The sequence below is a fragment of the Fonsecaea multimorphosa genome, assembly GCF_000836435.1.
Source record: "Fonsecaea multimorphosa CBS 102226 unplaced genomic scaffold supercont1.19, whole genome shotgun sequence".
Taxonomy (NCBI): Eukaryota; Fungi; Ascomycota; class Eurotiomycetes; order Chaetothyriales; family Herpotrichiellaceae; genus Fonsecaea; species Fonsecaea multimorphosa.
Window position 1 is genome coordinate 582,204 of NW_015971653.1, and position 19,717 is coordinate 601,920.

The 19,717-nt window shown below is 52.5% G+C and overlaps 5 protein-coding genes across 5 annotated transcripts; all 5 read left to right on the top strand.

Annotated features, from left to right (window-relative positions):
• Positions 1 to 831: 831 nt before the first annotated feature.
• On the top strand, positions 832 to 3,318 carry Z520_08593 (uncharacterized protein; the record flags this gene model as incomplete). Its single annotated transcript, XM_016779089.1, has 2 exons — positions 832 to 3,039; positions 3,172 to 3,318. 2 exons carry the CDS (start codon positions 832 to 834, stop codon positions 3,316 to 3,318), a joined length of 2,355 nt encoding a protein of 784 aa, XP_016630008.1.
• Positions 3,319 to 11,036: 7,718 nt separating this feature from the next.
• On the top strand, positions 11,037 to 12,176 carry Z520_08594 (uncharacterized protein; the record flags this gene model as incomplete). The annotated part of the gene is made up of 3 exons (XM_016779090.1): positions 11,037 to 11,114; positions 11,338 to 11,401; positions 11,536 to 12,176. The coding sequence occupies 3 exons, from the start codon at positions 11,037 to 11,039 to the stop codon at positions 12,174 to 12,176; spliced, it is 783 nt and encodes a 260-aa protein (XP_016630009.1).
• A 1,317-nt stretch (positions 12,177 to 13,493) lies between these two features.
• On the top strand, positions 13,494 to 14,371 carry Z520_08595 (uncharacterized protein; the record flags this gene model as incomplete). The annotated part of the gene is made up of 2 exons (XM_016779091.1): positions 13,494 to 13,643; positions 13,670 to 14,371. The coding sequence occupies 2 exons, from the start codon at positions 13,494 to 13,496 to the stop codon at positions 14,369 to 14,371; spliced, it is 852 nt and encodes a 283-aa protein (XP_016630010.1).
• An 834-nt stretch (positions 14,372 to 15,205) lies between these two features.
• Positions 15,206 to 17,170, top strand: Z520_08596 (uncharacterized protein; the record flags this gene model as incomplete). The annotated part of the gene is made up of 1 exon (XM_016779092.1): positions 15,206 to 17,170. The coding sequence occupies one exon, from the start codon at positions 15,206 to 15,208 to the stop codon at positions 17,168 to 17,170; it is 1,965 nt and encodes a 654-aa protein (XP_016630011.1).
• A 1,239-nt stretch (positions 17,171 to 18,409) lies between these two features.
• Z520_08597 (uncharacterized protein) lies at positions 18,410 to 19,639 on the top strand (the record flags this gene model as incomplete). The annotated part of the gene is made up of 1 exon (XM_016779093.1): positions 18,410 to 19,639. The coding sequence occupies one exon, from the start codon at positions 18,410 to 18,412 to the stop codon at positions 19,637 to 19,639; it is 1,230 nt and encodes a 409-aa protein (XP_016630012.1).
• Positions 19,640 to 19,717: the final 78 nt, after the last annotated feature.

The following is a 19,717-nucleotide window of genomic DNA, read 5'->3' on the forward strand; positions in this document are numbered from 1 at the left end:
ATTTCAAAGGCCTGGCTATGGACCGGGCAGGTAATAAAGCGGTGTGCTAGCAGGGTGAATGAAGGAAGGAGAGACTGAAGGAATGGTATTGGAGAGCCGGATTGCTGTTTGCTCGGATGATACTGAAAAACTTTGCTGTGTAGTATGAACCGTGTGCGCAGGGTATAAAGAGAGCAGTTTGATACACGGGAGGCCTGTGAAAGAAACGAAAAAACAGAAAGGATTGAAGCGAGGGGTGAAAGATATCAGACTATGAAAGACGGGTGAAAGACTAGTGAAAGTCTGGTGAAATTCTGGATTGAAGTCTTGAGAAAGGCGTTAGGGGCTCATCTCAGCTCTTTTTTGCTACGCTTGGAAAGTTCTACATCCTGTAGCTGTTCTGGTATCGTTCAGTTCGTGAAGTGAAGAGAAGAATCAAGTGACGACAAACGGCTGCGATTGACAACAAGGCTGAGAGAGGACTGCAATCTCTAAGCGGGCGCCCGGGACTTTTTCCGTTCCGGGCTTCCACGTGACTGAATCGAAATACTGCCGTATCTCACCGCCTTCGCCGCGATGGCGACTCAACTTGACATGCGCGTTGAACTGCGGCAGGGCCTTGGTGGGATGTGTACACATGCACGAACGAGACAGACAAGCCGCAACCGCATCTCTCTCATTTCCACCACACGAATGGTCATTTCTCATGGACTGAACTACCTTTACAACTCCTAATCGAGACCTTCAGCGTAGAACCAAGCGACCTACTCTGCACCCATCCCTGCTCCTGGCTCCGACCATGTCTCCGATGCGCCAGCTACGACAATAGTTCATCTGGCCCCGATGCCGACGATGGCGGAGATCGCTAGCGACCGCGCAGTCGACCCCGACGCGCAGGCTGCTGTGACAGACTTTCTCGACTATACTGAATATCTCCCTTCCGATCTCATTCGCTCTCTGACTCTCATCCGCGGCCTCGATGACACTTATCTTCACAGTTCTCTACTACTCCATGACCTTACCAAGCTCTATGGCTCTCTCCCGACCCTCGCGCCCCCTCTCCGCCCGAATGCTCAAGAACTCCGCGCACAAATATCCACCAGTCTGGATCAAGCTCTGAACGCCCGGGAATCCTCATATGCAGAGGCCTGCCGACTATTTGACGTCGTGGACCGACATCAGAACAGATTGAAGAGTATCATCGCCAAATTAAATGCCATACCAAAGCCTCCATCGCGGGATCCAACTCCTCAACCGACACCCTCTACCCAAGTCAAACGGTCCCGGAGCGGGAGAAAGATTGAGACCGGCGGCGCGTCGACGAGGCTGACTCTACATCCTCCTCGTGGGAGTGCGGTGGCCTCCGCAATCCTCAAAAGACCTCGCGGCCGTCGCGTCACTGTCCCAGGAGATGTCATGCCACCGTACGATCCCGACTCGCCCATTGCGAGTACAGAAGTCTCGGATTGGGAATCCCCACCACCCTCACCTCCGCGCCCAGTTCTGAAGCTCAAGCAACCTAAGCCACCGGCGCCGTCAAAGCACCCGAAACAGAGGCCTCCGCCAAACGATGAAAAGACCCGCGAATCTCGAGAAGCTACTGAACCTTATCACAAACCAACTCCTCCGCCTGAAGATGCTGAGATTGGAAGTAAGTGGAGGCCGTGGACACACTTGACTGAGTACGAGATGTACAGGCTCCGGAAGAAGATGAAGAAAAACCACGCCTGGGAGCCTAGCGATGTTATGATCAGACGCGAGTTGGCAGACCGTGGTAGAGGATGGGAAAATTATTACCGGGCAAAGGCAGAGGCTCAAGCGAATGGAACTCGGTTCATTGACATCGATAGCATCGACAAACTGACACCGAAAGCCGAGAGACCAGACAAGCCGGAAAGTCTTGACCAGGTCGAAAGTGTGGAGAAGCCAGACACGTCAGACACGGTCGGAAAGATTGAGGAGTTGGACGCCCCATCGCAAGAGCCAGAGGTTTTGGAGAAGTTTGAAGAGTCTGCCACGCGCGCGAGTGGAACCCCTGCTCCGAAAGCCAAACCTTTAAGGAAAAGTGAAAAGAAAGAGAAGAAGCCTGACCCTGCGCGGTCCCAAGCAGCGCTCGCAGCCCAAGAGGCTGAACTTGCCGCCCGAAGACTAGGAGATATTGGTTCCAAATTTCGCACTCTCTTCACAACTCCGTTTACCTCAGCCCTTGCGTCGCTGAGCCGAAGTGCCAGTACCCCAGTCGCCAACCGGCCAACTACGTCAGGGAAGAAAGGTGCGGAAAAGACGTCCAAGAAGAGAAAGGCAGAAGATACACCAACTTCATCACTCTCCCCGTCAGCGGAGCCAGAAGCTGCAAGGAAAAAGCAAAAGATTGCGCCTAAGCCGTCGCCTCTCGCAGCCAGTCCCATCCCAGTCGCAGCACCAACATCCCCTGCCGCTACGAGCAGTGAACCTCCTCCTTCTACCAATACAGGAACCATTAAAATTCCACTGAAACTTAATGTGACGGCTGCGTCTGCGGCTCCAACTCCGGCAATAGCCTCTGCCCATGCAAGCAAGACACCAACCCCCGCGCCGATGACCCGTGCTCCCAGTGTCCAGCGCAGCTCGGTCGCACCGAAACCAGAGAGCACACCGCCAGCATCGACCACCACCTCCTCCCGACCTCCCTCGCGGCGCTCTGCAGCCGCGTCCGTGGAGCCCCAGCTGCCTGCAGCGAGATCTACTAGCCGACGGGCGTCTATGACACCTTCTCTCGTTGGAGGGCAGAAGACACCCGCGGCCGAGAAAGAAGCGCAAGGACCGAGCCCGAAAGCAGCAATCATCACAGTTCCCACGGCCGCGAGCCGCCGTAGTAAACGCGATGCGCCTGGGATGGTGACGCAGTCGAGTCTAGACGGAGGCGCTGCTGTGAGTGTGAGCAAGCGCAAGACCAAGCCTGCCAAGAAGACGTCGACATCGTCCTCCACGGCCCAAACAATACCCCAGATCAGAATTGACGTGGATGGAAGGCAAGAAATTGTGGATCCGGACGAGGAGCGGTATTGCCTCTGCGGGGATGTTAGTTGGGGAGAGATGATTTGTTGTGAGATGGACGAGAAGGCATGTTCAACCCTTTACACCCGCTCTCTTGCGATCTGTTTGCTTCCCCTCCAAAGAGTTTCAGCTGACTTGTGTTCTGTTTTATCTTAGTGTGACTACGGTCAATGGTTCCACATGGAATGCGTATCTCTGGTCGAGTTGCCTCCCCGGACTGTTAAATGGTACTGTCCCGGTGATAGGAAGAAACATCATAAAGGGGAATCAACCAATGGGCTCGTGGGGAGAGGGATTAAGTGAATACCTAGGTATGGCCTTGGGGGTGGATGGACGAGTTGAGGCTTGAGAGATGAATGTGCATGCGCCATGAGCGAGCAGGCATCATGTTACTTTACTTCTATGCGAGAACTGTCTGATGCTATTCACTGTCCGTGCTGGTATTGGGGTTGGTTGGGTGATTCGCTGCAAAAGACTCCCTCCATCACCTGTGGTGGATATTGGCTGGCTGGGCAGAACAACACGGGTGTGAAAATCTGCATAAACAGCTATATTCATCGTGGTGGCAGACATGTAGGTACATTACCCGAAATGGACGTCAATACTGGCACTATTCTTCATGTCATCCTCTGGCTCGTATGAAAAGTGCAGGTGTCTGTCCTTGATCAGTGTTTTGCCTTACCGTTCGGTTGAGATGGACGCATGCATCATCGCCTTGCCTAGGCCATGATAGAGATCTTCCAATATGACCTGAGGAGAACTTAGAGCTACAGTAGAATGTCTCACCGTGCCAAAGAAGCCATTTGATACCTACCGAGTCCTTCCCTGCATTTGCTTTGCCGAAGGGTTAAGGACAGTGGGTTGTCAGAAGTCCTCTTGAAGAGGGTGGGCCCGTGTCTCCGTTCCAAATGGAAATCTTCTCCTAATAAACTCGGCTCCACGCTCAAACTTTCGTGGATAAATGGTGAGAAAGGTCGAGGTTGGTAAAAGAGAGAGGAAGGAGGGGGAAAGAAACTTCATGTTTATCGCCTTTGGAGTTATATGGAGACGGAGATTTCGGTCATGATACGCTCTGCGCCGATTCAGAAAGTTTCAGCGCTGGTTGGCTGGAAGAGAGACGAGGGCGACCTCGAGGGATCGCCGTGAATCCGATATGAATGGCGTTGGGTCCAGGTCTCCAGAGTCTGGGCAAAAAGCCCAGTTGTGCCTGATTGTTGGGAAAGAAGGGGATCGTGGGAGCAGTCGCGCTTCCGTCGTGGACCTGTGAGAAGATGAATTGATGCATCGGTTGATCGAGTTCTGGGCTCCAGGTGTGGAAATATCCTTTTCCTTGTTGCACCATTTTTGTGAGGATCAGGCTAGAATTTGCTATTGTGGGCGCGGCGGCATTGAGGATATCCCTGCTCCTATCTATCTCATGCCATTCGGACGGAGTGAATTTGCTGGTCGAGATTTATTCGAAGGAAGGACAAAGGTGTATTCTAGTGATCAGGCTGGTTTGGATGAGAGGCCAGCCCAGACACCATCGTCACATGGGCGCTGAGTTTGCGTTGAGGTTCTGTATTCCCCTCTTCACTAGGCAAGAAACGTCGAGGTTGAAAGTGCATGCATTCGATGTCGCGGTGGGAGATACCGTCAACCGTATCGGCATTGAATCGGCCACATAGGACCCAATCCTCGAAAGCGTCGGGCCAGTAGCCTTCTCGCTGGTGGCGAGCATCGGGCCCGTTCGTGGATTGCCTTGCCTGTGCGACGTCCATGGGTAGATGTCTACGAGGCAAAATCCGTGCATTCAATCCGTGCAGTTGCATGCTCGACCTAAACTCGTGGGCTTTGTCTCGGGGAAGGTCAGAAGGAGCAGGACTGCGAAAATTGTTCAACGTATGAAACTATCCAATGAAACTCACTCAGATGTGTCAAAGTCACCGTCAAGTACTTTGGCAGCAGATTTAATGCTGTCAGACACCCACCAAGTACTTTGCGCATTCCAAATCACTTTGGTCAAGTCGTACCCAATTAGTGAGTACCTGCCTAGGGAGCTGCTCGACGGACGCTGCGTGCTTCCGACACCGGCACTACATAGACCAGACAAATATTCGAGACCGAATATTGATTCTGTTTCACAATGCCTCCGCTGGGAGGCGTGTACCTACTGCAACCCGGCAGCTTGGTCAAGACCCGGGTCTGCAAGGCCTTCTCGGAAGCATGGGAAGGCGTTTTAGCTTGACCCTGTGGATGGAGGAGGAGGGTCGAGGAACTCGTTTCCATGAAGGTGTCTAGTCGTCGCTTTCCAGGATGTCTCGGCACGACAAGTTGATAACTACCTTGTACTAGGAGTCTGGGACCCTTCAAACCGATCATGGAACGCCAATCGACAATCAACAGGAAGGTGGGATCATTGCGGACCCGCGGCAAGTGGGCGCTGGAGGTACAAGTACAGGGCGTCAGTGACTATACCCAATGCGCAAGGCTGACAAGATAATTTCCGAGACCAAGATGGTGGAATTGGAGGGAGCCGCGCTAGGACGACACATGGGCGACGAGGGTCGACCTAAAATGACTTCCCTGAGGCTTGCCAAGGGAGAAGTTCATTGATAATTCCTGCGTTCCAGCCTCTTTTCCATTTTTGGTGCTGCTGGGATGGGCAACACCGTTTAGCCCTTTTCCAAGACGAATGTGATCTCAATTTCAGGGGACTCTGAGCCGCCACGTTGACGCCGAGGCAATTGGGCACGCGAGAATGGACTTGGATTGCAATTTTGTCGGGTGGGAATAGCTCTCGCAGGCTGCTGAGAAAGTATTGCATCTCGTCTGGGCGCTGGCATGCAATAATAATTCAGCTCTCGCATAGCTTTGGAGAAATAAATCTGCGTAGGTACGGGGGAGCTTTGCATGTGGCGTATTTTGACTTTAACGGCGCCCCGACCACAGCAGCCAGCAACTTCCCACCGCCACATGGTTGACCGGGTCAGTTGAAAGGGATGGGGCTATCTTTCTTCTCCCAGCATATCAAGCCAATCAGGGTGAATTGCAACCGCTGAGAGTCATGCTCTGGTTGTGATGGCTTGAAATCGAAGAGGTGAAGGACAAATAATAGGATGCGAAACGTGTGACAGAAGGACTTGCCGACAAATCGTGCGACACATACTCGGATTATCGAGCATTGACCCTTGGGGATTGTGGTTACTATTGTTGCTTCGAAGTTTTACTGGAGATGTGATTGACTCGAGATGTTCTTCGGCCACTGTCGACACAGCTCTGACGTTGAAAAGCAAATGCTTCTAGTTTCACTGCTGATCATCGACGCCGCCGGACCAGCAACATTACCTCTCCTACACGAGGTTGATTTCGAAAGCAAAGTCCGTTCATCGCGAGACTGGATTGCTCCATCTGCCAGCCTTTCGAGTTTCAGCCATGTTGCGGTGAACTGCACTTGTCATTTGCGTCCGGATCTAGCGGGCGGAAGCAATCCACCCAAATCTGCCGTGTTTCTAGCTGCATTCTAGCTGCAGGAGGAAGCCCACAGGGTGTCGACCAGGCTGAAGCAACGAGCACAACGCCTGCAGGAGAAAGGAAAATTGATTAGCAGTAACCGTATCATTTGTGCGGACCCCCTCTTAAATTCGTGGGATGCTGGGATGGAGGTCGCTACGGCGGGCCGTCAGGTCCGAATGCATCGCTGAATATGTGGAGGGCGGCTATACGAAGGTGACAAGCAAGAAGCGACGGAGTACTGTGAATGCTGACTCGACGCAAACCAGCCACGGACTGTAGGTGCAGAGCAGTACTCGTACATACGGAACACTTGTAGTACTTTGCTCAGATGTAAATGCAGAAAAATCGCAGTGCTGAAAGGCTATTGTGTTCGGAGCGATCTCACACCTGGAAAACTCCGGTGTTCGATGTAGGCGGCTGGGTTGACAAGTCTGCGTCGATATGTCAGATGTCAGTGACCCGTCAGACAGGGAAAGCAACGCACCAGAACCAGTAGGAGGTTTGGGAGAGGGACACTTTGGACAGATTGGGAGAAAAGTTTGGAGGGGGTGTGTGTGTGAGAGAGAGAGAGAGTGGATGTGGAAGCGGGTGGGTACGGAGGGTGACTGGAAAGCGAAGGTGAAAGTGAAAGGAGGCGTCGAGGCATCAACTCTGATCGACGCTTCTGCAGGTACCGGTGGGTGCCGGGTGTAGGCCGGCACACTATGGGACGGCACAGTGGACCTCATTAGCCCTAGTGGGAGTTGCCAAGGGCGCAGTGGGCAAGATTTCTCGAACTGAGGGTGCCGGGCCACTGGCACCCGCCAGTGCAAGCCACGGAAAGCCATCGACACACTAAGGCCGCCCTGGTTGTTCCCCTGGTGCCTGGTGGGTGCCTGGGGCCGACGCGATATCTTAGGTATCGATTAAGCAAGGTCCCTTGTCCCTGCGCTTCCTGACCATAATTTTTTTGGTTTTGCTTTTCCCATTGCGCTCCTACTGGGTACTTTGCACGGTGATTTCTTTTTGGATGAGGTTTTCTTTTCCGTTTCCAATCTTGCATTATGGGATCGACCTGAAGGTCCATGTCACTCCCTGCCTCCGAACATGGCCAGCTTCTGCCTGGTAAATGTCAGTGACTCAATCCCTGCCACTGGCTCACATTTCTTTTGGTGCGGACAAATCAATCGCTCCAGCCGCAGCAATGTGGGCTCATTGCGCATCCGGGCAGTCAATCATTCTCCAGTGTTTCTAGCCTCCTCGTTTAGTTGTTTGGCACGCTTCCATCACGCTTGATTCTGATCCACGCGCTTTGCCCTTGCCTTAGAATTCAGGCCATTGATTTAGTTGCATTTACCTTCCGATCCCCGTCTGCTCGCCTCCTCGCGTCAAAGTGTCTTTCCTGTCGGCGGCTCAGCTTCCATAACTGGTCCATGTCACTGTCACTGACCTGTCACTCAAGTTCACGTCTTGGCCACGACAGAATGTAGGAGTTCTCATACGAGTTTGCTCCCTAGATACAATTTTTCTCAAGTCTAGGCTGCCCCTTGCTGGACAATCAACCCTGTCAACGACATCGACAGGTCCTTGTTTGCTTGTCCATCGTCCAATGCCAACTACGGATCCCCACTTCGGAAGACAACTCGATGCGTCATGACCAGTACGAGTAGGTTCTCCCGTCCACGGGCAACAAAATAAAGAAAAACAACAATAAAAAAGTCAAAATTGGCGCTGGAGTTGAGCCTGCTGCACCGTGCACAGTACACTAGGATCGGGGATCAAGTTCAGGCCAGTCCCTCCAGCGCATCGTTGTTTTAGAATCGCGATTCATGGCTCCGAAAACGTCGAGGCACACAAGCAATCGCAACAATAATCTATTCCCGGATCCTGCCTCCTCGTTGACTCGAACCTTTAGTGTCATTGCGGGCTCAGCTACGGATGTCGCATCCTCGATTTCCGTCTGCCTGGTGTCTGGTACTCTGGGTCTCTCTGAGATAAAGACAATCCCCTACAGGAAGACTAGGCCCGCTCCTCAGACTCGGTCAGCTTGCGACTCGAGAGTCGAGAAATCGAAACGCCGCCCCCTGGCGCTGCTGGTACCCTTCCAAGGTTGGGAAGCACCTCTAGGGCTCCCGCGGGAAACTAGGCCTCTAGGCTTCGGCGTAGGCCCCACCACCCGTCCATCCAGCCTGGAGCCCTTGGAGCCCTTGGAGCAACTCGAAAGCCTTGTGGCTCCCCGGGTCCCAAGAAGAAAAGCCTCTTGGAGCCAAACCCTGCGTATCCGAAGTGCTTAGTTCTATGCTAACGTACCATCCGTTGAGTATCCATCCGACCAGATGGGGGTGGATAAGGGGTAGCTGCAGCTTGTCTCCCTGTCCCATCCTTTTCTGCTATAACTTTCACGTTTCCTTGTCCGGGCTACAAATGTTACACGTCTTTCGCTTTCTCATCTGTTCTCGACGTTCTTTGCTTGTTCATAGTCCTGCATTGCCTTTCGCTTGTCATCGACACAAAATCGTGGCTCTGGCCCTGTACCGAATTACCTCCTAGATTTGACGTTCGAGAAACATCCGCTCGACACATCACAACGGGCTGCACCCCCTAAAATCAGACACCAACCTGGCCGAGTACCAAATCTATCTGCCCGCAATCAATTCCTATCCGAGACTCGAAGACGTGGAATAAGCTACCTGTCGGATCGAACCTGATCTCAGATCTGTCGCTCAATCTAGACAAGACATTTGCACTGGACTGGAACTCCTTCTCTGACAGCGCGCACAAAACTCAAATTCTCGGCGCATCTCCTTTCCTCATCTCGCATTCCCCCCTTGGCTGGACCGAAAAGGCCCCTGGCAAAAAGATCGTTCGCACACTGCCACCTTCCCCAGGCCAGCAGTCAGCGAGCCAACTCTGTATCACATCCTAGTCTCCGGAGCACCTCACTGGACAGGTGCAAAATAGTCTACGGACTTCCCATATTACTCTTGTGAGTCAGCCAAAAAGAATCCCGTGCTGCCTGGCTATATAAGCCTGCGTCCGGCGCCTACGCTGAACTTTCCTCGTCCTTCTCATCCGCCAACTCCACAACTAACGCCTACACAGAGCACACAGACACAATGACTTGCTCATCAACATCAACATCTTCAACTCCCTGCGACATGGGCCGTGGTGGTTACGACACAACAGGAGTGCCCAAACCAAAGCCTCCTCAAAAATAACATCCGACGATTCCACTCTTCCGTCAAAACACCTCAACATCGCCCCAGGGCCCCAGGGGCTTCTGGCAACATTTGCCAAACATTCCATTCTTCTGCCGGTCAACCACAGACACTCAGACTTGACGCGTGAGCCATTAACAAAACGGCTTGTCATGCTTCGAGTCTCCTTTTTTACAACTGCGACCGAGCAACCTGTTTCTCGACAATTTTTAATCCCCAATGTGCTTTTGGACCAATCGACTACCCTGTACAAGTACTGTCTCAAAAGATTTGAGCGTTCTCGGCGACACTTTTTCTCCCCTGCATGTACGGCGCTAGGAACATTGTTTTCGTCTCTCGGGGACTCGACCAGCACGACTATTTCCTGTACAACCAATATTTGATGTATCAAAAAAGTGCTTATTCTCTCGGCGTTATACCATAGACGGAGGCTGGGATACGGACGCGGACGGCCGAGGATGAGGAACACTGCGGCATAGATTATATGACTCAGGTCACTATTTTGGGAGTTTCGTTTTGGGTCTGGAAGGAGAGGGTATGATGCCGCTGCGTCGGCCATGCCCAATTGCAATAGGTGTCTGCCTGGATACCATGATGCGGTTAGCAAAATGAGATGGCCTATTCACATGACACCACGGGCTCCATTGATGGTCCCTGTGGAGTCATCGAACAGAGGTTATAATCGATGAGTGGCTTCCTTTTTCTTGTGACACTAAATGAAATTGAATAATGTTGTCAACATCGACCGAGCGATCTGTCCTTCATAACTTATCCGGTCTTCTGGATTGCTGCCAGAGAGGCTGGCATTGATATGCATGGATGATTCGTCGCACGAGGCTTCAACCCTCAGGGGTTGCCCCAAGGATGCTCGTTGGGGAAGTTAGTGCGCAGGCAGAATGGAAGATCAATTTTGAGGCAAAATATGCAATTGTTGCAGATGGATATGTAGCATGCCGTACAAATACGGCGGGACGTAGCCGCGGAAACGCATCTCGGCATCATCTGCGTCGTCAGTACACTGCGATGCATTGCGATCAATCCACTTCCTAGTACCTAATCATCATCCTCAGTCCACATCCGCCCTCATCCCTGACAGTCTTTGCACCCTCGATACTCTTCTCCTCCTTCTCTCACGACGGACCTATAAGGCAGAGACCTACGAGATCAACCCGAGCTTTTCGAGTGAAACTAGTCCCTCGACCGCCAATTTTGACCCCGAACTCGAGCTTCCGCTACTGACACTCTCCCGACTGCACGTCCAATTACTGAGAAAGAACCACGACATCTCCAAGCACAATCTCCCACCAAAAGAGGGTTGGAAGGAGTAGTATGGCCGACTCATCTTCAGCTCCCAAGCCCTCCAGCAGCGTCAAGCTCGTGCTGCTGGGAGAGGCCGCCGTTGGAAAGGTGGGTTGCGCATGACCCATTGCCGTTCCTTCTCTGGCTTTCGATAGTTCCCTGCCATGTCACATTCAAGACAGCTCCGGACACTGCAGCTGTGGTTGTACGGTTGAGATCACGATACCTTATCCCCACGTCAAAAGAGAAGAGATGCCTAAAACGGAGCGGAGGGATGCGATCATGAGAGTCCTATGGCAAGAATTACGATCTTTACTGACAGCCTGAACAGTCATCTCTAGTCCTTCGCTTCGTCAACAATGATTTCCAAGAGAACAAGGAACCCACCATTGGCGGTATGTCAACGTCCTGTCAACGTCGCATTTCCGCTCGACTGCGACCCTTCTCTTTCTTTCGGAACCGCTTCCCTCTCTTCTTTCTACAGATCAATGCGACCTCTTTTGAGAGCATCGAGCTGACGCTTTTCTAGCCGCGTTCCTTACCCAAAAGATCTCCCTTCCCAATCGGGTCATCAAGTTCGAAATATGGGATACCGCAGGCCAAGAACGTTTTGCCTCCCTTGCCCCCATGTACTACCGCAACGCCCAAGCTGCGCTTGTCGTGTATGACCTGACGAAACCCACGTCCCTCGTGAAGGCTAAGCACTGGGTTGCGGAACTGCAGCGACAAGCTTCACCAGGAATCGTCATTGCCCTGGTTGGCAACAAACTGGACTTGTGCGCTGAATCGTCCAGTGACGGCGCCGATGCATCCCAGGAGCCATCCTCCGCGGCGGGCGAGGACGAAGCCGACGCCAATAACGCCGAACAGGCTGAAGCCGAACCTACAGAAAACGGGGATGCACGCAAAATCTCTACACGAGAAGCCAAATCATACGCTGAGGAAGAAAGCCTCCTGTTCTTCGAGACGTCGGCAAAGACAGGCACAAACGTTGCGGAGGTCTTTTCAGCCATTGCGAATGCCATTCCCGAGACGTCGTTGAAGGGGGCTCGAGGAGCGGCTGGTGGAGGGACCCAGGCAGCGTTGTCGGGTGCAGCCCAACGAGCGGAGGAAGCGAGGGTGAATTTGGCGGACAGGGGAAAGCAGCAGAAGGATAACTGTGCTTGTTGATTTGACTGGTTTAAAGAGTTAAGAGTGTATGCCGGAGGAGTCTCAGTATCAGGCACCTAAAACAAACTGGTGTGCTTGGGTCTGGGGGATAAGCTTGGTTAGTCAACTTGGCCGAGGAAAAGAAGTGGGCTGAGTTGAAATGGTGGTGAACAGAAGAGCACGGGTGGGTGCCACAAATGCTCGAAATTGTTGTGCTCGCTTGGGTGCGAAGCGACGGGGAAGTACTGATTGGAAGGGCATCTGGTTCTGTGGCGTATGGGAGCGAAGAGCGAAATATGGATCTGCGATTGCACTTGTACAAGACGTTGAACCAACCTCACAAAAAGACCTAATTCTCTTACAATCAAGTATCATTACAAGCCATCTCATTCCATTATCGAACCCGGTTGAATTTCCCTAGTTTCCATGCTCGAGTCAGAGCACCGTCTCTAGACTAAAACTGTTAACCCTGGAACTATCCCAATGCCGCAACCTGCTAATCGCGTAGAATGCTCGGCGTCGTTGAAGAGTCTTGTGGAAGCCCCCATAAAATGGTCCCGGCATCACAAGGGCTGAGATACACCTTGCCCCGATGGTCTTTGGAAGGATTCGACACCCGCTATGGCCCCGATATTATGGATCTGGTCATCGACAATCGATCTCGGCCCTAGATACCGAATCAGCGGCGATCTGGATCGCCCATGGGTCTATTATTAGTTGGGTCTATAGTCACAGTGCGCTGCCATGCTCTTCTCAGCGACCGCAGTGTTGACTCAGTCCTTGGGGGTCTTTTTTCCATCTGCTTGGGCCTCTCATGTACGAGAAACCGAGTGATTTTTATCGTACTCCAAAGTTAGGATCGGTGATCACCATACCGAACTCTGAATATCTGGTTCCAAATGGAGTTCCCCAAGTCATCCTCGTTACATGGCATTGAACCTCCTCTGCTAGTCTGGGCCATCTTTAAGGAGAACTGGGTTGCACATGTACCGATAGTCCTGGGGATTTAGAGTACGCTGTGACATCGTTCTCCACTGTAAGCAGACAACACTCCGGGGGGCATCCAGAGAGCTGGAGGAAATGAAGTTTGGATTGAGCGCCCACTGCACTATCCCAACTCTCCCGCGAGGAAGTTGAGTCCCCGCGCCGTGAAGCCAAAGTGGAGAATGCGACTCGCTGAGCCGCTTTGAATTTGTGTCACGATGACATCAGACCTTCGCGCTTCTCAAAAGTTTCCTCTGCCGGATCAACCTGAGGTGCTTGCACATTGTCTGCAGTCATTCGGAGATCTAGACCTCTACATCCATCATCTTTCGTCCAGCTTGAGACCCGGTCAAGATGGCTGATCGAGTGAAACAAGTTGCCGCCGAAGAGGCAGATAACATTCGAAGGGTGACTGAAGAGGCTGTCAAGTCGCGGGCCTATCTCTATCCTTTCAAGGCAAGGCTCTTCCGCCAGCGCAACATCACGTTTCTGACCGTGCACAGGGTATATTCTACTTCATCTCTCACAAGGATCTATGGAGACCGTTGACTTCCAAATTGGCTCCGACGATCACACTGAGCATTGGAGTCACCACGTTCATGTTCCTCGTGGCGTACGTACCTCAAGCAGCAGTCATGGCTTTCACTTCTGGGCCCGTTGCAGCCATCTCAGCGGCCTTGCTTACCCTCAGTGAGAGCTCAACACTCATCAATCTCCTCTCGAGAACATTTTTGATCGAAGAGGCACTGGTCGACACCTTTGACGGTACCCTTCTTTCCCGAAGTTGCACCAATCTGGTTGAGGAGGGCAGGCAAATAAAAGCTGGAGGGGACAACATTGCCAGACTGGGAAAGCTACTCAAGCGACCATTCGCAAAATTTGCTCCCAATGCCATCATCCGGTACCTCATCTACCTGCCGCTCAACTTCATACCCGTGGTTGGCACCGTTATTTTCATAGCCCTTCAAGGTAAACGAGCAGGGCCAGCCGCTCATACCAGGTACTTCCAGCTCAAGGAGTGGAACAAGAGACAGCGCGAGACGCACATTGCGGAACACCGCGGAGGATATACTGCGTTTGGAGTGGCGGCTTTTTTGCTCGAGATGATACCATTTGCAAATCTTATTTTCGCTTTCACAAATACGGTGGGAGCAGCTCTGTGGGCTGCAGACATCGAAAAGAATGCCACAACGGCTCCAAAGGTCCGTGAGCTGGCTGAGAAGGCCGAGTGATGACGACTGCAGGAACCATCAGACTCAGACCGGTTGTCGAGATGCAGTTGAACAGGGCTACACAAACATTGGTGTTATCCAGGGACTTGTCGCGGAGCGGCCGGTGGGGGTAAGCAGAGGGCAACAAGGCTGGAACAGAAGGGATCGTTTCTGGAACACTTGTGAGGCGGTGGCAACTCCGTTGACAGTTGAAACGACTTCTATTTCCATGGACGGGGAGTTGTGTGCAACCATGCGTCTGTCTCTGTCCATCCTCGGCAGCGGAGCGAGGGCCATGAGAAGCGAAGCAAGCAATGATAAGCCTGGAGGGTGAATTCGTGAAGTCCGATTGGAATCAAGACATTCACACCATGAAATGAAGGTGGTAGTCGCTTGCATGGTAACCACCATAATGGCGAGCCAACATCCTCCAGAGCCCATCCTCGAGTTTTGAATCGACAGTCTGTATTCACGTATCTGGATTCACCTGGATCCATATGGAATTCCTTTCCTTTTATGCTTGTGTGAAGGTCCAAGACTGTGCCTGAGTTGACAACTTGGAATCACGCTGGGCGAATTCTGCCAGACCTTGTTTACCGTTTGGTGACAACCTGGTGCCGTCCTCGACTTTCAGCTTCCTGCCTTTCTCGTACAACAGAACACAACACTCATTATCGAACGTCTATTCTACTACATCCCAGCACATAAAGCCTTTCTATCAACGCTGTCGCTCTCTATCGTTCAAACTTAAACCGGCTGGCTCGGTCATCGCATACCACTCGTTGGTGAGAGGTGAGTGTCGAGGGGGTCCTCGTGATGGAAACTTGAACTGATCAAAAGAACGCAGATCGCACCATGCGCTCCTTCTTCTCATTGTCCAGCTTGATGCTGCTGATCTACTTCTTTCTCTTCTTTCTTCATCCTTCCGCTACTCATCCTCACGGTTTCAATGATCTCCGCCATGGTCTCGCAGGTCGAGATGGACCAGCTCAGACAACCAAATATCCTATTCCAGCCAAAGCTCAAATCAGCGCCGTCTATGCAAGTTCAGCCACTCCTTGTTCCGGTGCTCATTGCACTGTTGCTACCCCTCTCCCTGGAAATCTACCTTGCAACGCTGTGAACGGCTCGACCTTTCTCGACGCGGTTCCCGAGGGCGCAAAATACACACTGATCTGTGATATTGACTTTCCTGCTCAAAATATCTACCCTTTTGTTCTGGCTGGCTCTTTCGACGCGTGTTTGGCACAGTGCGAGACCTACAATATGAAGAATCTCACAGACACCCACTGCGCTGGGTTTGTCTTTGCACCAGACCGCATTAACGACGCAGACGACTGCTACTTGAAGTCCTCCTTGGATAAGCCGAGTTCAGCAACAATCCATCTTGTGGGCGCGACAATCGTACCTTCTTCAACTTCTAGTTGCTCTTCGCCATCCGCGTCTCCCACTTTCCCGACTCCTCGCTCCAACCTCGGTGGCTCCACGCCTTCGCTTCGTGTAGGGGACTTCAAAATGCTTGGTAGCTCCACAAACAAGCCTACGACACAGTATGTGAGCCATTTGCCTGCGACCCCTCAGAAGCTCGCGAGCAACCTCCTGGTCCCAGGCATTAACACCGACCTCATCACACAATACCCAATAGCAGATGACACGGGTTGCTGGACTTCAAGCCGGTTGCAGGGCGATACGAATTTGTCCAACATGAAGGTCGTACCCCACATGTCTCGTGATGGCGGAAAAGGAGGCACCATCAATGGAACTCACCTTTTTATCTTCTGTGACACCGCGAGTTTCCAGATCGACCAGACCTCCAACACAAGCCAGATGGTTGGATTTGTGTCCAGCTCGGTCGCCACGGATGATGGAATGAAGGCTCTATATGGCCAGTCACTCGATCTGATGGACAACGTTGGCGAATGGCAGGATGACGTTGGCAGAATGCGAGGGTTTGCTCCAATGACTACAGGAGAAGAATCCTTCAACATTGATCTGTCGGGCAATGGCTATCGATATGCGGTGTGGCCTGAATCGTCCCTGATCCCGCTCAATGCAAGTCATGCTTTGCTTTACCCGGCGCTGGTGTATGATGTTGTGAATATGACAACACAGGCGGCAGTCTTCAACGATGTTGGCAACTCTATTCTTGTAGTCTCTGTGGACCCAACCTATGGTCCGTTCGCCGACCGTGTTGTTCGACAACTCTACACTCAAGACCAAGTCACATTCGGTACTTTGGGTGGCATCCGTTCTTGGGGCTCCTCTGGGACAGGAGGCAATGACGGTCACATCTACCTCTTTGGAAAAGGCGACAATGGCGTCCTCGTGGCAAGGACAATCCCAACTGGATATACCGATTTGTCGACTTATGACTACTGGAACGGCAGCTCCTGGACCAAGGATCTACCTTTGTCGAACTCGAGCGCTGTTATGCTCGATGTCTCGGTCCAAGATCTAGATGTCATGTACGTTCCTGCAATGCGAAGTTTCCTCATGGTCTACCTCAACACCCTTGCCGACAATACTTTCTATTACCGCTATCTGGACCTCGACTTGAATGTGGAGGATAAAGACTTCGACGTGGAAAATATCGTGACAGCTAAGTGGTCTGATGAGCAAGTCCTGGCCAAGATCGATGCTCCTGCTCAGGGCTACATCTACGCCGGCTCCGTGCATGCGGGATACTTCGAAGGCGACGACATTGCCAACGGAGGATGGAAGATGCTGATCACTTGGACTGAACATACCGGGCAAGATGCCGCATCTCCGGAATCGGGCTACGCTCATAAATCCGCGTATGTGCAGCTCAGCGTTGGTTGAATCTCTCTCTGGATCATCCAATAGCTCGGCAGCATCTGCCAGCACATACTCAGCGAGGCAATTGACGGGGGAGACGAGAATGATGCGCCTGGATATGACATGAGGTGTACGACCGTTACGGCTGGCCACGTTTATTATGCATGCATTACTAGTCGGCAAGGCGTGATCCTCTTTGGAATACTTTTACACTTGCAAGACTGCGATATCGTTCCGGCCTGGCGAGAAAGGGTGATTATCGGCGTCGTTCCGGGAAGTCATGATTGATGAGTTACGATTTGTTTTCACGAGCTGCCTTGACGTGCCGCAAAGGCTAAGCGGATGCGAGATGTCACGAGTAAATAAATGCTTCATGAGACGAGTTCAATTAGAAAGATTCGATCCCACCGCTAGAATTTGCTGTACTGGAAAGAACGCGGAGAGCAACTGTCTCATTTCCGCGTGCCCTGGCTCTTTAGTCTGGGATGAACATTTTGACACATAAAACCTTATGTGAACAGCGCACAGAATGCTCGAGATTGTTTCAGTCAGACGATAAGACTTCTTCATCGTCTGTTCTCTGCCTACTGTGCAGCCATCGTCATGATCCAATCTCAGCTTCTTCATAGCAGCCTGGGAGACTCCTTGCCAGACTCCAAGCATTCTGCCATTCCTCCGATCCCGTCTTTCTGTCTTGAGAGATACGCCCCCGTCGACTGTCCACTTAGACGCCGCGCTTCCTGCTTATCCGGCCGATCCTACTCCTCGTCCGTCCTGTACCACCTCCCTGCAGGACTTTCCCCGCGCCAGGACCACAATTTGCGGGACAACCGTCTAGTGGGCTCCCCTTTTTGAGGGGTAAGCAGCCACGCAACAAAACGCATCAGCAGCGGGCGGTGCATGATGCGCAAGATGCTGGTGGAATCCCGCCGAAGCAAAAGCACGGCATATTTTCAAGCGAGGAAAGAGGGGGGCAAGGATGAGAAATATCCAATCTGTTCTCTTTAGAAATCTTGCCTTTTTGCCTTTTCTCTGTAGCGCTTCAGCGATATACTCGGCCGCGAGCTCAATCAGATTGCGCGACTTAGGGGCTCACACGGATAAGGCTGTTTGATTAGGATTTGGCCTGTTCTAACCATACAGCGGCTGACTGGGTGCAAGGCCGCGGAGGCAGGGAGCAAAGCACCATTAGCCCTGTGTTGAGATATTCCAACTTACAAAGATATACTGTTTCGCTTCGCTCAATAGGATCAAAACTCCACAATGGCTGGTGTCTCAAATGGCGCGTCCTCGACAGAGGCAGCACCTCCCCAGCTTCAAGATCCTGGGTCATACCCTCTGGCTGCACAAATCCCTCTGAAGGGATTCGAATTGCCAGACTTCCCTCCCCATGCTTCCCACCTGCGAGAACTCACATTCACCGCCGACATCAAGCTGGACGAGTACCAAAACATGGTGCAGACCCACAGCGACGCCATCGTTACTCAACCGCCCTTGCCAGACCTGCCCAAGTCCATCACTCATCTCACCTTTGAACTGTTCGGTCTTGGCTTTCCCGGAACGCCGCCCTTCCTCACTAGACTGGCACGATCATTGCCAAACGTCAGAAGCGTGACGTTCTTCAGCTGCTTGATCGATGGCCTCGATGAAGCGTCCCGGAAGGATGCGGAAAAGTTCTTCGAGTGCCTGCCGAATCTACAAGAACTGCACGTCATCGATTCCTTCGCCAGACCCGGATTTTTCAAGACCGTAGGTGGGATTCTGGAATCACATGCCAAGGGCGGCGCTGGTGGCGAAGGGTTGAAGCTCGTCGACGTCAGCTTCACCTTCCGCGGACACGAGGATAGCGACTTCCTGGCAAGAGTCCAAGGCGAGGACTTGCCGAACCTGATTGTCAAGGGTCTGGTCGGTGCCAGCTTCGACTTTGTCCCGGAGCGGCAGGATGAGCTCGCTGAGGCTGCTGAAGGAGAAGACGGAGAGAAGAAGGATAACCAGAAAATCAACGAAGGGATTTTGCCGTTTGCGAGCGACGGACGAGCACCTACCGCGGTCAGGAAAAGGTTTGAAAGTATGAGTCACGGGGCACAGTTGACGAGCTTGAAGATCCTGAACCTGGGCATGTATTCCCTTCGACCCGCCGAGGTGGGTGAGGTGGTCTATGCTTGTGCCGGAGGGCAGGAATCGGCCGGTCTGGTCGACATTACCGTCAGCGTTCTTCTCGAAGAAGGCTGGGCCGCCAAGTTGGCAGAAGGCCTGCAGTATAAAGGAGTGTCTTCGGTCTTGGAGGGAATCGAAGTGGTCGGAGTCCCCGACAAGGCCGTGGAGGAAGGCGACGATTGGAAATCCGGGTTGAGCGTCGCCAAGTTGGCGGATGTCGAGAAGATTGCGGCCGGGTGTCCGAAGCTGGGGAAGTTCGGGATGAGTATCCTCAAGGTCAAGAGTGCGCCGAACGTGGTGTTCTTGAAGGAAGGGGACTCCTGGGTTGAACGGTGATTTGCCGCAAAAGGTCCCAGCCTCAATCCAGTCCAGCTATGCGATAGAAAGCGTCAGGTGGTTGGTTCATGGGAGGGA